The sequence below is a fragment of the Zingiber officinale genome, chromosome 5A, assembly GCF_018446385.1.
Source record: "Zingiber officinale cultivar Zhangliang chromosome 5A, Zo_v1.1, whole genome shotgun sequence".
Lineage (NCBI taxonomy): Eukaryota > Viridiplantae > Streptophyta > Magnoliopsida > Zingiberales > Zingiberaceae > Zingiber > Zingiber officinale.
In genome coordinates, this window is record NC_055994.1 from 128751784 (window position 1) to 128767099 (window position 15316).

At 34.6% G+C, this 15316-nt stretch overlaps 2 protein-coding genes across 3 annotated transcripts; both read left to right on the forward strand.

The window, feature by feature from the left end:
• Nucleotides 1-7395: 7395 nt before the first annotated feature.
• On the forward strand, nt 7396-9746 carry LOC121981719 (patatin-like protein 2). 2 transcript variants are annotated; one of them, XM_042534396.1, is made up of 7 exons: nt 7396-7453; nt 7616-7816; nt 7899-8080; nt 8382-8571; nt 8667-8828; nt 8920-9222; nt 9309-9746. In XM_042534396.1, exons 2-7 carry the CDS (start codon nt 7667-7669, stop codon nt 9558-9560), a joined length of 1239 nt encoding a protein of 412 aa, XP_042390330.1. In that variant the 5' UTR covers nt 7396-7453; nt 7616-7666; the 3' UTR covers nt 9561-9746. The 2 variants fall into 2 exon arrangements, with proteins under 2 accessions (XP_042390330.1, XP_042390329.1); XM_042534395.1 differs by lacking the exon at nt 7396-7453 and having other exon boundaries at nt 7518-7816.
• Nucleotides 9747-12063: 2317 nt separating this feature from the next.
• Nucleotides 12064-14509, forward strand: LOC121981720 (patatin-like protein 2). Its single transcript, XM_042534398.1, has 6 exons — nt 12064-12238; nt 12695-12876; nt 13198-13387; nt 13486-13647; nt 13737-14039; nt 14128-14509. The coding sequence occupies exons 1-6, from the start codon at nt 12089-12091 to the stop codon at nt 14377-14379; spliced, it is 1239 nt and encodes a 412-aa protein (XP_042390332.1). The 5' UTR covers nt 12064-12088; the 3' UTR covers nt 14380-14509.
• Nucleotides 14510-15316: the final 807 nt, after the last annotated feature.

Genomic DNA, 15316 nt, shown 5'->3' on the forward strand with positions numbered 1-15316 from the left:
ACCAGATGTAGACCTCGCTCCGCTCTACAAAACAGATAACGTCAGTGTCAAGCCAAGGAAGGGGTCTCTAACGTTGGTCCTCCGACGCTCAAGTCAGTCACCGAAATGTGGAGAAAAGTGGAGCAACTGTAGAACTATGTGCAAACAGTAGATAACACGTACCTCTACCGGTGATGGACTCCCCTTTATATAGAGCCCTGGTGGGTGACGTGCATGCTTCTCGAGACATGGACACACTCTCCTATATGTCCTATGAAAGGACCTATTAGGAAAGTACCTCTGACAACATACCTTAACAGGGCATGCATATGCCTAATGAGACAGTAGAAGCTTCCACCGTATGATCCGTTTGTTGACCATGCCTCATGTCAGCGACGTTACCTCCCAAAAGGATATAGAGAGATACTACAATGGTTTCGTTGTTTGGTCGAGCAGGGTAGCTGCTAGATCGAGACTCTGCTCTATCCATGGTCAAGTCTCGCTGCTTGGCTGTGCGGGGTAACCGCTCGGCTGAGAGCCTCCCGCTTTGGCGACCTCAGTGGCTCTTCTATACAGTGACTATGTAGTAGTATGTCCTCCCCTGTTCGGACTAGCTATCCGGTCCCCATCGTTGTCCTACCACTCCATATTGAGCGTTGGCTGTCTTACGTATCATCCAGATGGTCTGCTCAGACATGTCTCCCGTCAGCCGAGCCTTAACTGCCCGATCGACCATTGTCATTGCCTTTCGTTCAGCCCTTTGACACTCGGACGTTGACCACCTTGACTTTGACCTCCATCCTGACAGTTAACCTCGTGCCAAGTAGACCTCCCTCCATCGTCACATCAATAGACAACATCCCTATGCTCATTGTCACTAACTTTGTCCAATTGATGGAAGGAATAAATTATCATTGTTTTAGATTATATGGACTTAGACTAAGTATTGAGCTACATGATCACCTTGCATTCTTGACCAATGCTAGCACTATGGAACATAGGGCTGAATTTTAAAAGTGGGAGTGTTCTAATTGCAAGAGTTTAAATATCATAAAATTGTCCATTTCGGAACCGATTAGGGGCTCAATAACTAAAGGAGATAGGGTGCCAGAAATTTCTAAAACAACTTATAAACCGTTTCACCTTAAATGACAAGGACAAGACAATTACGGTATTTTTGAAACTTGTCTCAATGCAATATAATAAAAATAAAAAGTAAAAAATAAAAAAATACCTTTAACCCCTATATTTTCTATCAAGTAGCATTGTGCCCCCTGTATTTAAAAAATAATACTTAACCCTCCTTTGACCAAAGTCAAATGTAAAAAAATTTGTAAAAAATAATTATGTCCTTATCTTTTTAATATTTTTTTGATAATTTTAAGAGGAAAAAATATATTAAATTGATGTGAAAATTAATTATAGATATCTTCTCTTTAATTATTAATTAGTTAGATCAATAGTGTACATATGGAAAAAAAAATATACATAAAAGGATAAAAAATAATAGAAGCATCCAGCGATGGTACCCTTCGTTACTCGCTCGAATCTGTGGTTGATGTTAGTTTGTCCATGCGTCCGCTCTTGGTGTCCTATAAAGTAAAGCTTGTCAGCTGAGGATTGGCATTGTCAGTGTTACCCTCTTTGACGATCAAATTAGTGATAAATTGAGACGTGAGGCTCGCGTGTATGCATGAGAAAGTAAAAAGAGCTTGAAGAAGATGAAGAAAATTTGCTTCACGTAAGAAAAGAAAATTATGCCTTTAGTTATTTTCGCAGAACGTTATATAATTATGGACATGAGCAGATCTAAAATTTTAAATTTAGGGAGAAGCGAAGAAAATAATTATTATATATTGTAATCAAAGGTTGTGCAATCGGGGAGAAGAAAATATATATTTCAAACTACTTTATTTTATTTTATTCATATAATTAAGTATTGATCTTTATATATTATTGGAGGTTACATACAATTTATTGATTTTAATTAGTAAATCAGCAATCGCACATGTAGAAAATATCAATTAGGGCCTTAAATTGCCTAAAATTAGTTCAGATATCAACAAAGGAAACAAAAGCGGACTTAAATTATTAATAAATTCAATATATTTTTTCCTCTTAAGATTATCAAAAAAAAATATCAAAAAGACAAGGACATAATTGTCTTTTATAAATTTTTTATAAATTTTTTCACATTTGACTTTGGTTAATAGGGGGTTAAATGTTATTTTTAAATACAAGGGGCTAAAATGATATTTGATAGAAAATATAGGAGGTTAAAGGTATTTTCTCCTTAAAAAATACATAATGGAGATGTATAATCTTGCTACATGGCTAAAGACACTAAAATTAAAGATGTCTAAAAGTATATTAGTGCAGTTTGTCTGGATCATATTTCTCTTTGCACAATTTGTTTCTTTTAAAATAAGCTTCAACACTCAAACGGAACAATAGATATTAAATAAGCTTATTGCTCAGTGTGTATAAGAGGAGAAGAACTAAGATGTGAGATATTTGAAAGTGTTTACTTAATTAACGTCCAATTCGAGCCAAAAAAAAAAAAAAAGAGAAAAGAACTAAGAGAAAATGTAAACAAACTACAGATCTAAGACTTCTGACAATTAAAAGCAAAAGAAATAGGATAAAAATTTTATTTGTTTCTTTTACCAGAAGAAAGGGTGTTATGTGAAGAAAGATTGCTCAAATATGCTAATTTGCATATTAAGAAATGTAAATTTTCAAGTTTGTTAGTTTATAAGTCAACTTAGTTATAATGACTATTGATATTTATTGGATATATATTGATACTACTACTTACCTAAGTATACTAGGTAGGATTTAACATAAATGATTTATAAACATGATCAGGACTCTTTTGAGCCATCAACGGAAATTGACATGTGGAGATCATATTTCATACAATTCTCATACTACATATCCACATCTAATATATGTCATTGATGATATTGACATTGTAATTACTCTTGAAATTTGTTACAATTATAGTAATTATAACATCTTTAATTCTATACCAATGAAATTAACCGACCAAATTTCTAAAGGAGCATTTTTACTCATAAAGTTTGACCTGGTTAAAATCAACTAAGGTTTCCTAATATGTTGTATACAAAATCACATGTAGTTCAAGTAGAAGATTGTTGAATTTTATGTCGCTATTTGATGGACTTACATGTTGTTTTGTAACATGTTATATATGTCATTACGGACAAATCCATTAAGTAATTTAATTATGAATTTTTATTATTGGATGTTGATTTATGTGTAAAACTGTATTCGATTATTAATGATGATCTGATAACATAATAGGTTTGTTGCAATATAGGGCATGGTCCTTGTAAAATTGAGGGATTCGAGATCTTTCCTCTTCCCATTGGACGACCTTGAAACGATGATAAATAAGTTGCATTTAGATCTATTGTCTTGTTATTAGTTAATTTCTTTTTAAATCTGATGTAATTAGCTTCAATACATAAAATTGTTTATAAACATGATCAGGACCCTACACGTGAAGATCATATTTCATAAACACGTGGTTATACTAATTAATGAAATGTAGTTCTGAGTAGAAAAATTCCTATAAATACATCTTAATAACTAGGATTTAAACGGTAAGGATTTGAACTGCGAATACATAGGTGACAATTTCAATGTCCTACCATGACATCATAGTCCTGGAGACATGATATATTCTTTTTAGTTCTTATATATGGTTGCTAAAATTTTGATTTTAGAATTTATAATTAAGAAAACTTCCATCAGTTCGTTGTTGTGTCAAAAATTTAAGTACTACGTAATTTGCTTAGCTTGTTGTTCACCACGCTGCACTAGTTGCTTCCTACCAGTAATCTCCCTCTATCCCTATGTATTAATCGACCCTGCTGTTGCTGTTTCAGTGAAAGATCTTAAATTTGCTTCACCTCTCTGCCATGAAGCTTCTCGATGAGGCTCCCTTTCTCTCTGTGCATACTCGCCAACCCTTTCCTTTGGTAAGAGACGGCAATTCCAAGTCAATATTGAACTCTGATAACACATTTTTATATATTTGTTTGTCAAACTTTGTTGATTTTCCTCGTTTTCTTTTTCTGGACTAAAAGTGAACACCAACCTTAAAATTTGTATAAATATTCGATGAATTAAAGACTTAGCGCTTTGGGTAGTGGGCTTGGAGCCCATTCTTAGCAACTTTTAGTTTCCAACACAAAATTTTTGTCCCTTTCTGTTTTTAGCATGCGTTCCACACTTCTTTAACCTGAGTTTTCTTCAATTCCGTTATGTAAACCTTTTTCCTGATTGAATTACGATGCTAATGCCATTTTATCCTAAATTTTCTCAAAGTTTGGAAACTCATTCTAAGTGAAGGTTTTAATCCCCTACGTACGGAAAGCAACGGGAGAGGAGTACTTGAAAAATAAAGAGAAGAGGTTATTACCATCGTAATTGTAGTATCAAACCCTATTAAAACCTTGTAAGAACTTTCACTTTGTGAGCCGAGCAGAACAAAATCCACCTGCCTTGGATGAGTCACACCGAGACTCAAGTCGCGCCCAACCCTAAACCACATAAGACTAAAGCCTCATAGCAGTTATTAGGCTTTTTTTTTCTCTAATTTAGCAGCAGAGCTTCAGTAAATGAAATCTCCATCTAAATGGTTTGATCGCATTAGACGACTTAATTTTCTTCTTGCAATAAATGAATCTCATTACTAGTCAAAATTTCTATTCCATATCACCCATTGAAATTAAGAAAGAGAGCTACAGATATATATTTATATCACAATCCCCATAATTGCACGCCTAATGCACCACCACAGCCTCATTGATATCTAATTTCTGTCACATTCAATCATATTCCTACTTCCACAACATGCTCATATCTACCTTCCTTAATTTCCAATCTTTTTTTTTATGACCTGTGTCAAAAAAAAACATTTTCATGTTTCTCATTGTGGAGTTTATCTTTAATTATAACATGATTGAGGAAATCAACTAGTTTATAGAAAAGATTTGGAAGAGGTCTTTATCATTAACTTGTCTATGAAGCCTTTAATTAATATTTATAGATAAGCTTGAATGACTCGTACAAAGCAGAATCTTGAGTTGGCAACGACAAGTTCTTCATCTTCTTCATCAAACATGTTTAAGCGGATAACATTAATTAGCATGAAACCTCTTTCACTCGGAATTAGGTGAAAGCTATTAATAATAATATATTGTTTGGTTCATTAAGTAAACGAATTAAGTTGTAACTCTTTGTCATTAATGACTGACCTAATTTAATTAAAAGTTTTCGTTATTTATTGATAATAAAAAAAATTAAAAAAACACCTCATCAAAATTAATTGTGATTTGTTCCGCTCAGAAAAGTCATCCATGCATCTGCACTGCGGTTTCTGATTGTTGGCCTCGACTCTTCCTTTCTTTGCTCCCTATATTTTAATAAGATGAATCGATCTTTTATGATAAATGATTCATCATAAAATATATTAATAAATGGTAGACTCTGTTATATTATACACAATTAGTATACTTAGTTATAAGACTTGAATACAGACACACGAGGTGAGCATGACTAATTAATTATGTTTGAAGGTAGAGAAATTATAAGAATATTTTAGTATTGTAGATAAACTTAAGCTTCAACTACGCATCGCTAAGAATAATATCGTAGTAATTATCAAAATATATTAGAGATTAGATTGCATACTTAGCTCAAACTAATTGAACAATGCATGTTTAGGTGAGAAGTCTCATCTCATAAATTAATAGTGCCATACTTTTCTTGCTCTTAGTGGTCCAAAATATATATATAGAAGAAAAGGCAAAGGCTTGCATAATGATATTATTTGAAGAAAATTTAAGTTTATTGATTGTATTTTAAATAAAAAATAATACAAAATTATTTAAGTTTTTTTTTTAAAAAAACCTACTAAATTAGAATTTACGCGACCCAATATTGGGCCCACTAATTTAATTGCCTTGCATATAGTTTACACTCCTCGTGACCGGCGTGTACAGCGCACGAAATTTAATTGGCATAGAAACACGGTATATACAGCTGTCCACAACTCGATTTTGGTCAAAGTACTTATTAAACAAATCATTAACTAAATCACAATTTGTTTTTTTCTGTAATGCATAAAATCTAACTCTACAAAATATTGTAGAAGAAAAAAAAAACTTTGTATCAAAATAAAATTAATTTAATAACTATAATCATGTGGCAAAAGGTGATTCTCTCGCCCCCAACATCTCCGTCAACCTGTCCCTAGGTAAATACGGAGAAGGTAAATCACAGGTGGCTACTAGTCATTAGTGTAAATGGTCAAGACATGAGGAAGATTATGCTCGGTCACGTCGAGTTTCGATCATAAAATCTCATGTGACGATATCTCATGTTTTAACTATCGCATCGTCCCGAAGGGACAATTTAATAACTATAATCATGCATGGTAATTTTGTATTTCAGTCACGTGCTATCTCTATTTATTTTAATCTATCGCCTGCTTAGAAATCTTATAAAATTTATCATCGTGTTAGTGTTTTTTTTTAACTTTATGTTTTTAAATTATGATGTGCCAAAATGCTCACATGGTCATCAAAGTTTACACTTGTCGTATTTGCTTAAATATGATCTATTCTACCACCAACCTTGTTTGCACTTTTGTCATTCTATAGTTTCAGTAATAAGTGCTTAGATTTCACCATCTCTATATATCCTTCTCCCTACACTTGCCACTTAAGTTGTTTAAATTTTTTTTTTATTTGCACTTCTGTCTACATATCAAATCAGCAATTAATAAATAGTTATTTGATTGATTTAACGATTTACCCTTTTAGTAATTCACTAAGCCGTCCGGCAAAGTTGGAAAGGTAAATCCATACTTTTCACACGTGCCGCACGTGTTATTTTTCCACGCATCCCGTAATTGAATATTTCTCGATGAATAATTGATGCGAGACTAATCAAATAGGATTCCTTGAATTATAAAGTGTCATTATTTTTTATTTAGATTTTCAGGCTTTATCAGCAATCGCGTATTATTTTAGTAAATAATAAAATAAAAAGTAACGTCAAATTTATCACAACCAACAACCGTCAAATTTTAACCTAAAAAGTAACGTTTAGTCACCGTCGGAACCTTCAAGAGTCTTTTTATTATTTTAAATAATTTTTATTTTTATGGTATTTAATTAAGGTTTGTCTATATTAACTTTCTATTTTATTAATTTCAATTTTTATTAAGTATTTTTTTTCACAATTTTCTTTCTCAACAAGATAATAATTAAAGTTATATATATTGATTTTTTTTCTTTCTTTATTTCAAAATTTATAGTTTATATAAACACCTATTTATAATCGCTATTCTATCGTGCGACGATTAAAATACTTCGAATCTGACACGACGATACTTAATTTATCAAAACACTTCGTTTGCAAGAAGCAAAAGACTTAAGTATATATAATATATCCCAATTCAAGCAGTAGAACTTTCACGTGAACAATTTTTTTTTTATTTCATATTGCAACTCATTTCATAGTTGGATTAATTGGGTTTTATTTATTGATATATTTATTTCTCATTCTCTCTATATATGATCATCCTTTCTTCGCACAGGCAATAAACCATCAGCAGCTTGATTATCTCTTCGGTTACTAAGTTTGTACCATGGCAAGCAGTTCGACTGCAGTCAACTCTACCTCAAATAACCCTCCGCCGTCTTGTGGGAAGAGGATCACCATTCTCTGCATCGACGGCGGCGGGGTTCGCGGCCTCATCCCAGCGAAGATCATCGAGTTTCTTGAAAAGCAACTTCAAGTGGGCATTCGATCAAGAATATTTATATTTATATAGGCTTGCTGAATTATTGTTTGAAGTTGATTAATTCTTGGTGTTGCAGGATCTGGATGGAGGAGAAGCGAGAATAGCCGACTATTTCGACGTCATCTCCGGCACAAGCACCGGCGGGCTCATCGCCACCATGCTCGCAGCTCCCGGCGAGAACAACAAGCCACTCTTTGCCGCCAAGGATATCGCTGACTTCTACTTGCAAAACTCTGACAAGATTTTTCCACAGCACAGGTTAGATTTTATTTTCTTAATCTTCCAAACTAAGTCGATATATAATCTCATGTTCTTAATTTACTTTCTGACTGTAGCTATCTGCTCAATTCTGATATCTTGTTTAAAAAAGAATAAGATGATAGAGAAAAGATTAGACTTGAATTAATTTAATTTCACAATTTAATTGAGAACCAGATCTTGAAGTACATATAAACATTGATTGATGATGGATCTAGGCTTTAACAATAATTAGTATGTATATTTATATGACAGATTTTTAACTTCTTAATTAATCCATGAATTCCTCTTTGTATTTCAGGGCCGGGTTCCTCAATCCAGCATTAAACCAGCTGGATGCGTTCACCGGACCGAGATACGACGGCAAGTTTCTTCACTCCAAGATTCGAGAACTCTTAGGCGACAAAAAACTAAGTCAAACGTTGACCAACGTTGTCATCCCTACCTTTGACATCAAACTTCTGCAGCCCATCTTCTTCTCATCTTTTGAGGTTGAGATGGATGATAGATCATCTTACTTTTTGATTTTCCAAAATAATAGATTATAGATAGATATAGGTGATGATCGTAACTACTTTTTCCGCAGACACAGGATATTCCTCTAAAGAATGCTCTTTTATCGGACATCTGCATCGGCACCTCCGCCGCCCCCACATACCTCCCCGGCCATTACTTTGAGACCCGGGACGATCAAGGCAACACCAGGAGCTTCAACCTCATCGACGGCGGCGTAGCGGCAAATAATCCCGTATATAATCCACGCACACACATCTAAATAATCTACCCATAAGCTTATTATCAAATTCTCATATGTAGATATGGTTGGTAATCATGAATAGACTTTAGTCGCGATGAACCAAGTGACGAAGCAAATTCTGAAGTCGAACAAGGATTTCGAGTCGTATAACCCGGTGGACTACAGTCATTTTCTGGTGATCTCGATCGGGACTGGATCAGCTAAGCAGGAGGAGAGGTATAGTGCCCAGGAGAGCGCTCGATGGGGCTTGCTTGGGTGGCTGAACAACAGAGGGAAGACTCCCATCGTCGACATTTTCACTCAGGCGAGTTCAGACATGGTGGATATCCATGCGTCAGTCGTTTTCCAGGCACTGGAAAGTGAAGGGCAATACCTTCGCATACAGGTAACCGACTGATCTCCATAAATAAAGCTGCGCCAAGTCGATCGATTTTAATGGAAAAGATTGTACGATTATTAATTGAACGGCAGGATGATACTTTGACTGACGTTGCGGCTTCGGTGGATAATTCAACGAAGGAGAACTTGAACAATTTAGTTCGGATTGGGGAGAATCTGCTGGAGAAGCCGGTGTCGCGGGTGAACTTGGAGACTGGGAAATCGGAGCCGGTGGTGGATGGAAAGGGAGGAACGATGTCGAACAAGGAACGGCTTGTGCATTTTGCACAGAAGTTGTCAAATGAAAGGAAGCATAGGCATGAAAACTTGGCTTCGTCTGCGTGATAGTTGTGTGCTTCAATATCGATCGATCACCAAGAATCATTAGTAATGAATTATGTCCATCGGTGCATCAGTTAATCAGTGATTCTTTTTTTCCCTTCTCATTTACAATATTTTCCAACAACATTAATATAGCATGCATGTGAACTTGCATTGCTGCATTGTTTAATTTCTTGTCCTTTTTGCTCTTCTCTTTGAGACCAAAATATTTACATGATGGCGGATTCTATAAGCGATTCTTCATGAAAAAGTACATGAACACAAAACAATTCATCGGCATTCTTTTTTCATTTCTTAATTTTTCTTGTTTTTCAAAATTTTTATAATAGTTTATACCCTTTTAGGGAATGAAAAACAGAGGAAATTTCCATGAATCAGGTAACAGAATACAGCGAAAAGAAATCTAGCTATCAGCTGACATCTCCTACTTCGACAAGAGGAATTACTATCTAAGAATTAGATTCTCATATTTTTTGAAAGCGCATCCATTTTTCAAGGTTCGAGCAATATTAAGGGAAAAGATAAACAAACTATATATCCTGGAGTTTCTAGTGATACGGAGCAAAAGAAATTAGATAAAAAGATTTATTTATTTATTCTGAAAAAGAAAGCTCCACGGGCTGCACAGTTGATATTTGTATACGGTTACATATGATGTTGCTACAATATATCATATAGTTGATTTTTAATGTGTTTAAAATGTAGCATGGGCTCCCATACAAAGGATCACTGTATTGGTTAAAGTCCTTATAATTTATCTCTTTTAGATCCGTCTGGGAGGCCAGAGGGTTATTTGTTGTAATAGTTGAAAAGTAAAGGCACTGTACACTGATATTATTTGAAGAATATTTAAGTTTATTGATTGTATTTTAAATAAAAAACTATATATATTTAATAAAAAAATGAATTAAGCTCCAATAATTTACACAACTCATGGCCTGGTGGGTGCACACTCAATTTGCATTGCAACTGTGGTTGACTTTCATGATCAATTTATGAATATGAGGCCCACTAATTTAATTGTCATAGAAACATGCCGTATAGAGCTGTCCACAGCTCGATGTTGATCAAAATACTTATTAATCAATTCATTAACTAAATCACAATTTAGTTTTTTTGGTAATGTATAAAAACTAAATCTACATCTACATAATTAAATAGATAGAAGGAAAAAAAAAAACTAACTTTATCGTTCATCTGCTGATCAAAATAAAATAAAATTATAATTATAATCGTGATAAATTTATATTTCCGTCACGTGCTATCTCTATTTATTTTAATCTATCATCTACTTAGAAATTTTATAAAATTATGATCTATCCTATCCTCAACCTTATTTGCACCCTTGTCTATATGGTCCTGACATAGTGATTCAAACTCGGTAGAAAATATTGAGCATTAGTTGTGAATCACAGAATCGTCCGTATCTTATCACTGCACTATCGTGCTCATGGGCACAATCATCTTCTTTGATTTTTTGTTAGTTGGCTCAGGTATCTAATTCTTATAACCGATTAATTTTGAAATAATCGATTCAGTTCTATAAAAAATTTTCATTAATCATTAGAAAAAATCAGCAGAAATATTTGATCGCTCTAACATAATTCAAGGGGGTAAGTGGGCCCACCCCAAGGTCATTAGGGCAACTCGGAGAGTACTATTTGTACAAACAGAATTGAATTTTCTTAAATCTGTTATTTATTGGAGAAAAAAATTTCTAAAATTCACTGTAGCTGAATTTCAATCCTGAAAATTTTTAGATCTGTATTTGGAAGTCTAATCACTGCATCATAATCTGAGGTGTTTAAAGACTACTTTATCATCATCATTTTATTCTCTGACACATTACCAAATATAGACACCATGATGGAGATTAATCAATTAATGAAGGGGGAGAATTAAAGGAGGCTTTAAGTTTTTGTGAGAATTTTAAAACTTTATAAGTAATATGATTAAAGAAGCTTAAAATTCAATATATAGTATGGTATTTTCCAACTCAGTATTTAATTTTAAAATAAAGTTGATAAAATTTTTAACACCCTAATAAATTGAATATTATTTTCAAAGATATGATAGATTAAAAAAATTAACTTGATTTTTTGTTAAAAAAAATAGTTGATTGATTGAACAATTTAACCTTTTAAAAATTAACTAAATCTTCCGGCAAAGTTGGAAAGGTAGATCCATATCTTCACACGTGCCGCACGAGCCGTTTATCTAACGCTTCACCTAACTACATAATTAAATTATTTCTCGATGAATTAACATTCTGTCAAATCCGACATACTTAATGATCAAAACAAACTACGGCCTTATGAAGGAAAAGACTTTAAGTATAATATATTCCAATTCAATCAGTACAAGTGTTGCATAAACAATAATCTTTCATTTCATATTGTAGTTGGATTAATTGGGTTTTAAAAAAAAACATTATCATAATTAATTCTCTCTATATATCTTCCTTCCCACAGGCAACAAAACCATTAGCAGCTAATTATCTCCTCAATCTCCTCAATTACTAAGTTTGTACCATGGCAAGCAGTTCGACTGCAGTCGGCTCTACCTCAATTAACCCTCCGCCGTCTTGTGGGAAGAGGATCACCATTCTCTGCATCGACGGCGGCGGGGTTCGTGGCCTCATCCCTGCGAGGATCATCGAGTTTCTTGAAAAACAACTTCAAGTGTGAATTCGATCGAGAATATATATGTTTGCAGATTATCCACGTAAAAGTGGATCAGGGAATGAATCATTTGTAATTACTGTTCGATTGTAATCGCGATCCGATCATAATTAATTGTGATTCCTTTCTAGGTTCATTGTCCCAAATTATAATTTAAGTCTAGGCGAATGACTGGAGGCCACCTGAAGGCTGCCGGTAGTGGATAGATGATTAGGTAGCCTAGCGCCGAGCGAAAGGTGGCCTTTGGTCATCTGTCCCAATTCGAATTATAACTTGAGGAATGGTGAATCCAAGAAAAAATCACAACCAATTATGACGGGATCACTATCATAGTCCAATCATAATAAACGGTCCATCCTATGATCCAACTTATTTTGGACCAACAATCTGTCCTCTGTTTCTTGCTGAATTATCTTATGCATTCTGAAAGTTGGAAGTTGATTCTTGGTGTCGCAGGAGCTTGATGGAGGAGAAGCGAGAATAGCCCACTATTTCGACGTGATCTCCGGCACAAGCACCGGCGGGCTCATCGCCACCATGCTCGCAGCTCCCGGCGAGAACAACAAGCCACTCTTTGCCGCTGAGGATATCGTTGACTTCTACTTGCAAAACTCTGACAAGATTTTCCCACAGCACAGGTTAGAATAAATTTAATTAGTAGCTATGACATGAATCACAAAAATACACAAATTATAGTAGTGCAGAAGAAATTAATGAAGAAAAAAAAATTGAAACTATGTCGATAATCTCATGCTTTCTAACTTTAGCTCTCTGCTCATTCTGATATCTTGTTTATAGGAGTAAGATGAGAGAGAAAAGATTAGACTTGACTAAATTTAATTTCACATTTAATTTAGAAGTAGATCATAAAGAATATATAAACATTGATTGATGGAGCTAGGCTTTAACAATAATTATAGGAATCAAAATTAATCCATGAGTTTCTCTTTCTATTTTAGGGCCGGATGCCTCAATCCAGCATTAAACCTGCTGGATGCGTTCACTGGACCAAGATACGACGGCAAGTTTCTTCAATCCAAGATTCAAGAACTCTTAGGCGACAAAAAACTAAGTCAAATGTTGACCAACGTTGTCATCCCTACCTTTGACATCAAACTTCTGCAGCCCATCTTCTTCTCATCTTTTGAGGTTGAGATGGATGATAGATTATCTTACTTTTTGGTTTTACAAAATAATAGATTATAGATAGATCATATAGGTGATGATCGTACCTACTTTTTCCGCAGACACAGGATATTCCTCTAAAGAATGCTCTTTTATCGGACATCTGCATCAGCACCTCTGCCGCCCCCACATACCTCCCCGGCCATTACTTTGAGACCCGGGACGATCAAGGCAACACCAGGAGCTTCAACCTCATCGATGGCGGCGTAGCGGCAAATAACCCCGTATATAATCCACACACACATCTAAATAATCTACGCATAAGCTTATTCTCAAATTCTCATATGTAGATATGGTTGGTAATCATGAATAGACTTTAGTCGCGATGAACCAAGTGACGAAGCAAATTCTGAAATCGAACAAGGATTTCGAGTCGTATAAACCGGTGGACTACAGCCATTTTCTGGTGATCTCGATCGGGACCGGAGAACCTAAGCAGGAGGAGAGGTATAGTGCCCAAGAGAGCGCTCGATGGGGCTTGCTTGGGTGGTTGTACAACAGAGGGAAGACGCCCCTCGTCGACATTTTCACGCAGGCGAGCTCGGACATGGTGGATATCCATGCTTCAGTCGTTTTCCAGGCACTGGAAAGTGAGGGCTACTACCTTCGCATACAGGTAATCGAATGATTCTCCATAAAGCTGAGCCAAGTCGATCGATTTTAATGTAAAAGATTGTACGATTATTAATTATATTGAATGGCAGGATGATACTTTGACTGACGTTGCGGCTTCGGTGGATAATTCAACGAAGGAGAACTTGAACAATTTAGTTCGGATTGGGGAGAATCTGCTGGAAAAGCCGGTGTCGCGGGTGAACTTGGAGACTGGGCAATCGGAGCCGGTGGTGGATGGAAAGGGAGGAACGAAGTCGAACAAGGAACGGCTTGTTCAATTTGCCAAGAAGTTGTCAAACGAAAGGAAGCGTAGGCATGAAAAATTGGCTTCGTCTGCGTGATAGTTGTGTGCTTCAATTCGATCACCAAGAATCATATATATAGTTGTTGTGTGCTTCTCTTTGGGACCAAAATATTTAAATGGTGGCGGATTCTATAAGCGATTCTTCATGAGAAAGGACATGAACATAAAGCAATTCATCAAATTTTTTTTTTTCATTTCTTAAATTTTCTTGTTTTTCAAAAAATTTATAATAGTTTATACCCGCTTAAGGAATGAAAAACCGAGGAAATTTCCATGAATCGGGTAACAGAATACAGCAGAAAGAAATCTAGCTATGAACTTGCATCTCCTACTTGGACAAGAGGAGTTACTATCAGAGAATTAGATTTACTCTTAGCTCTCTCATACTTAACACTTTTCCCACATTTGCATTTTCTGAAAGTGGTCACTTCGCGTCCACTTGAAGCAATATTAAGGGAAAAGATAAACAAACTATAGATTCTCGAGCGTTAGCCAAAGGAGGAAAAGAAACAAGATAAAAAAATCATTTGACAAAAAAGATTGTCTCAAATATAATGTGATAAGAAAGGTAAAATTTTTTATTTTATTAGTTTAGAAGTCGACTTAACTATAGTGCCGATTAACATACAATAGATAGATATCGATGATATTATTCACATAAGTATTACTATGTAAACTTGTCTCAGAAACCAATTTCCATTTGATGATTGAAGATAGATATATGAGAAATAGCAAGAAGGTTAAAGTATTTAGGCTTTATTTAAAAATTGATATTTTTCTATATTTGAATAATATATTTATTTAGATAGAATTTAATTGATGTTTCTTGTTTGAACAAATCAAGTTACTCTTGTTCATTTAAAAATACAATTTTAAATATTTTTCTAAATTTAGTAGTAATTGCTAATTATTCCTTAATTGATAAACTATATTGATTAAACATCTTATCTCCTATTAACAATAAAATAATGTAT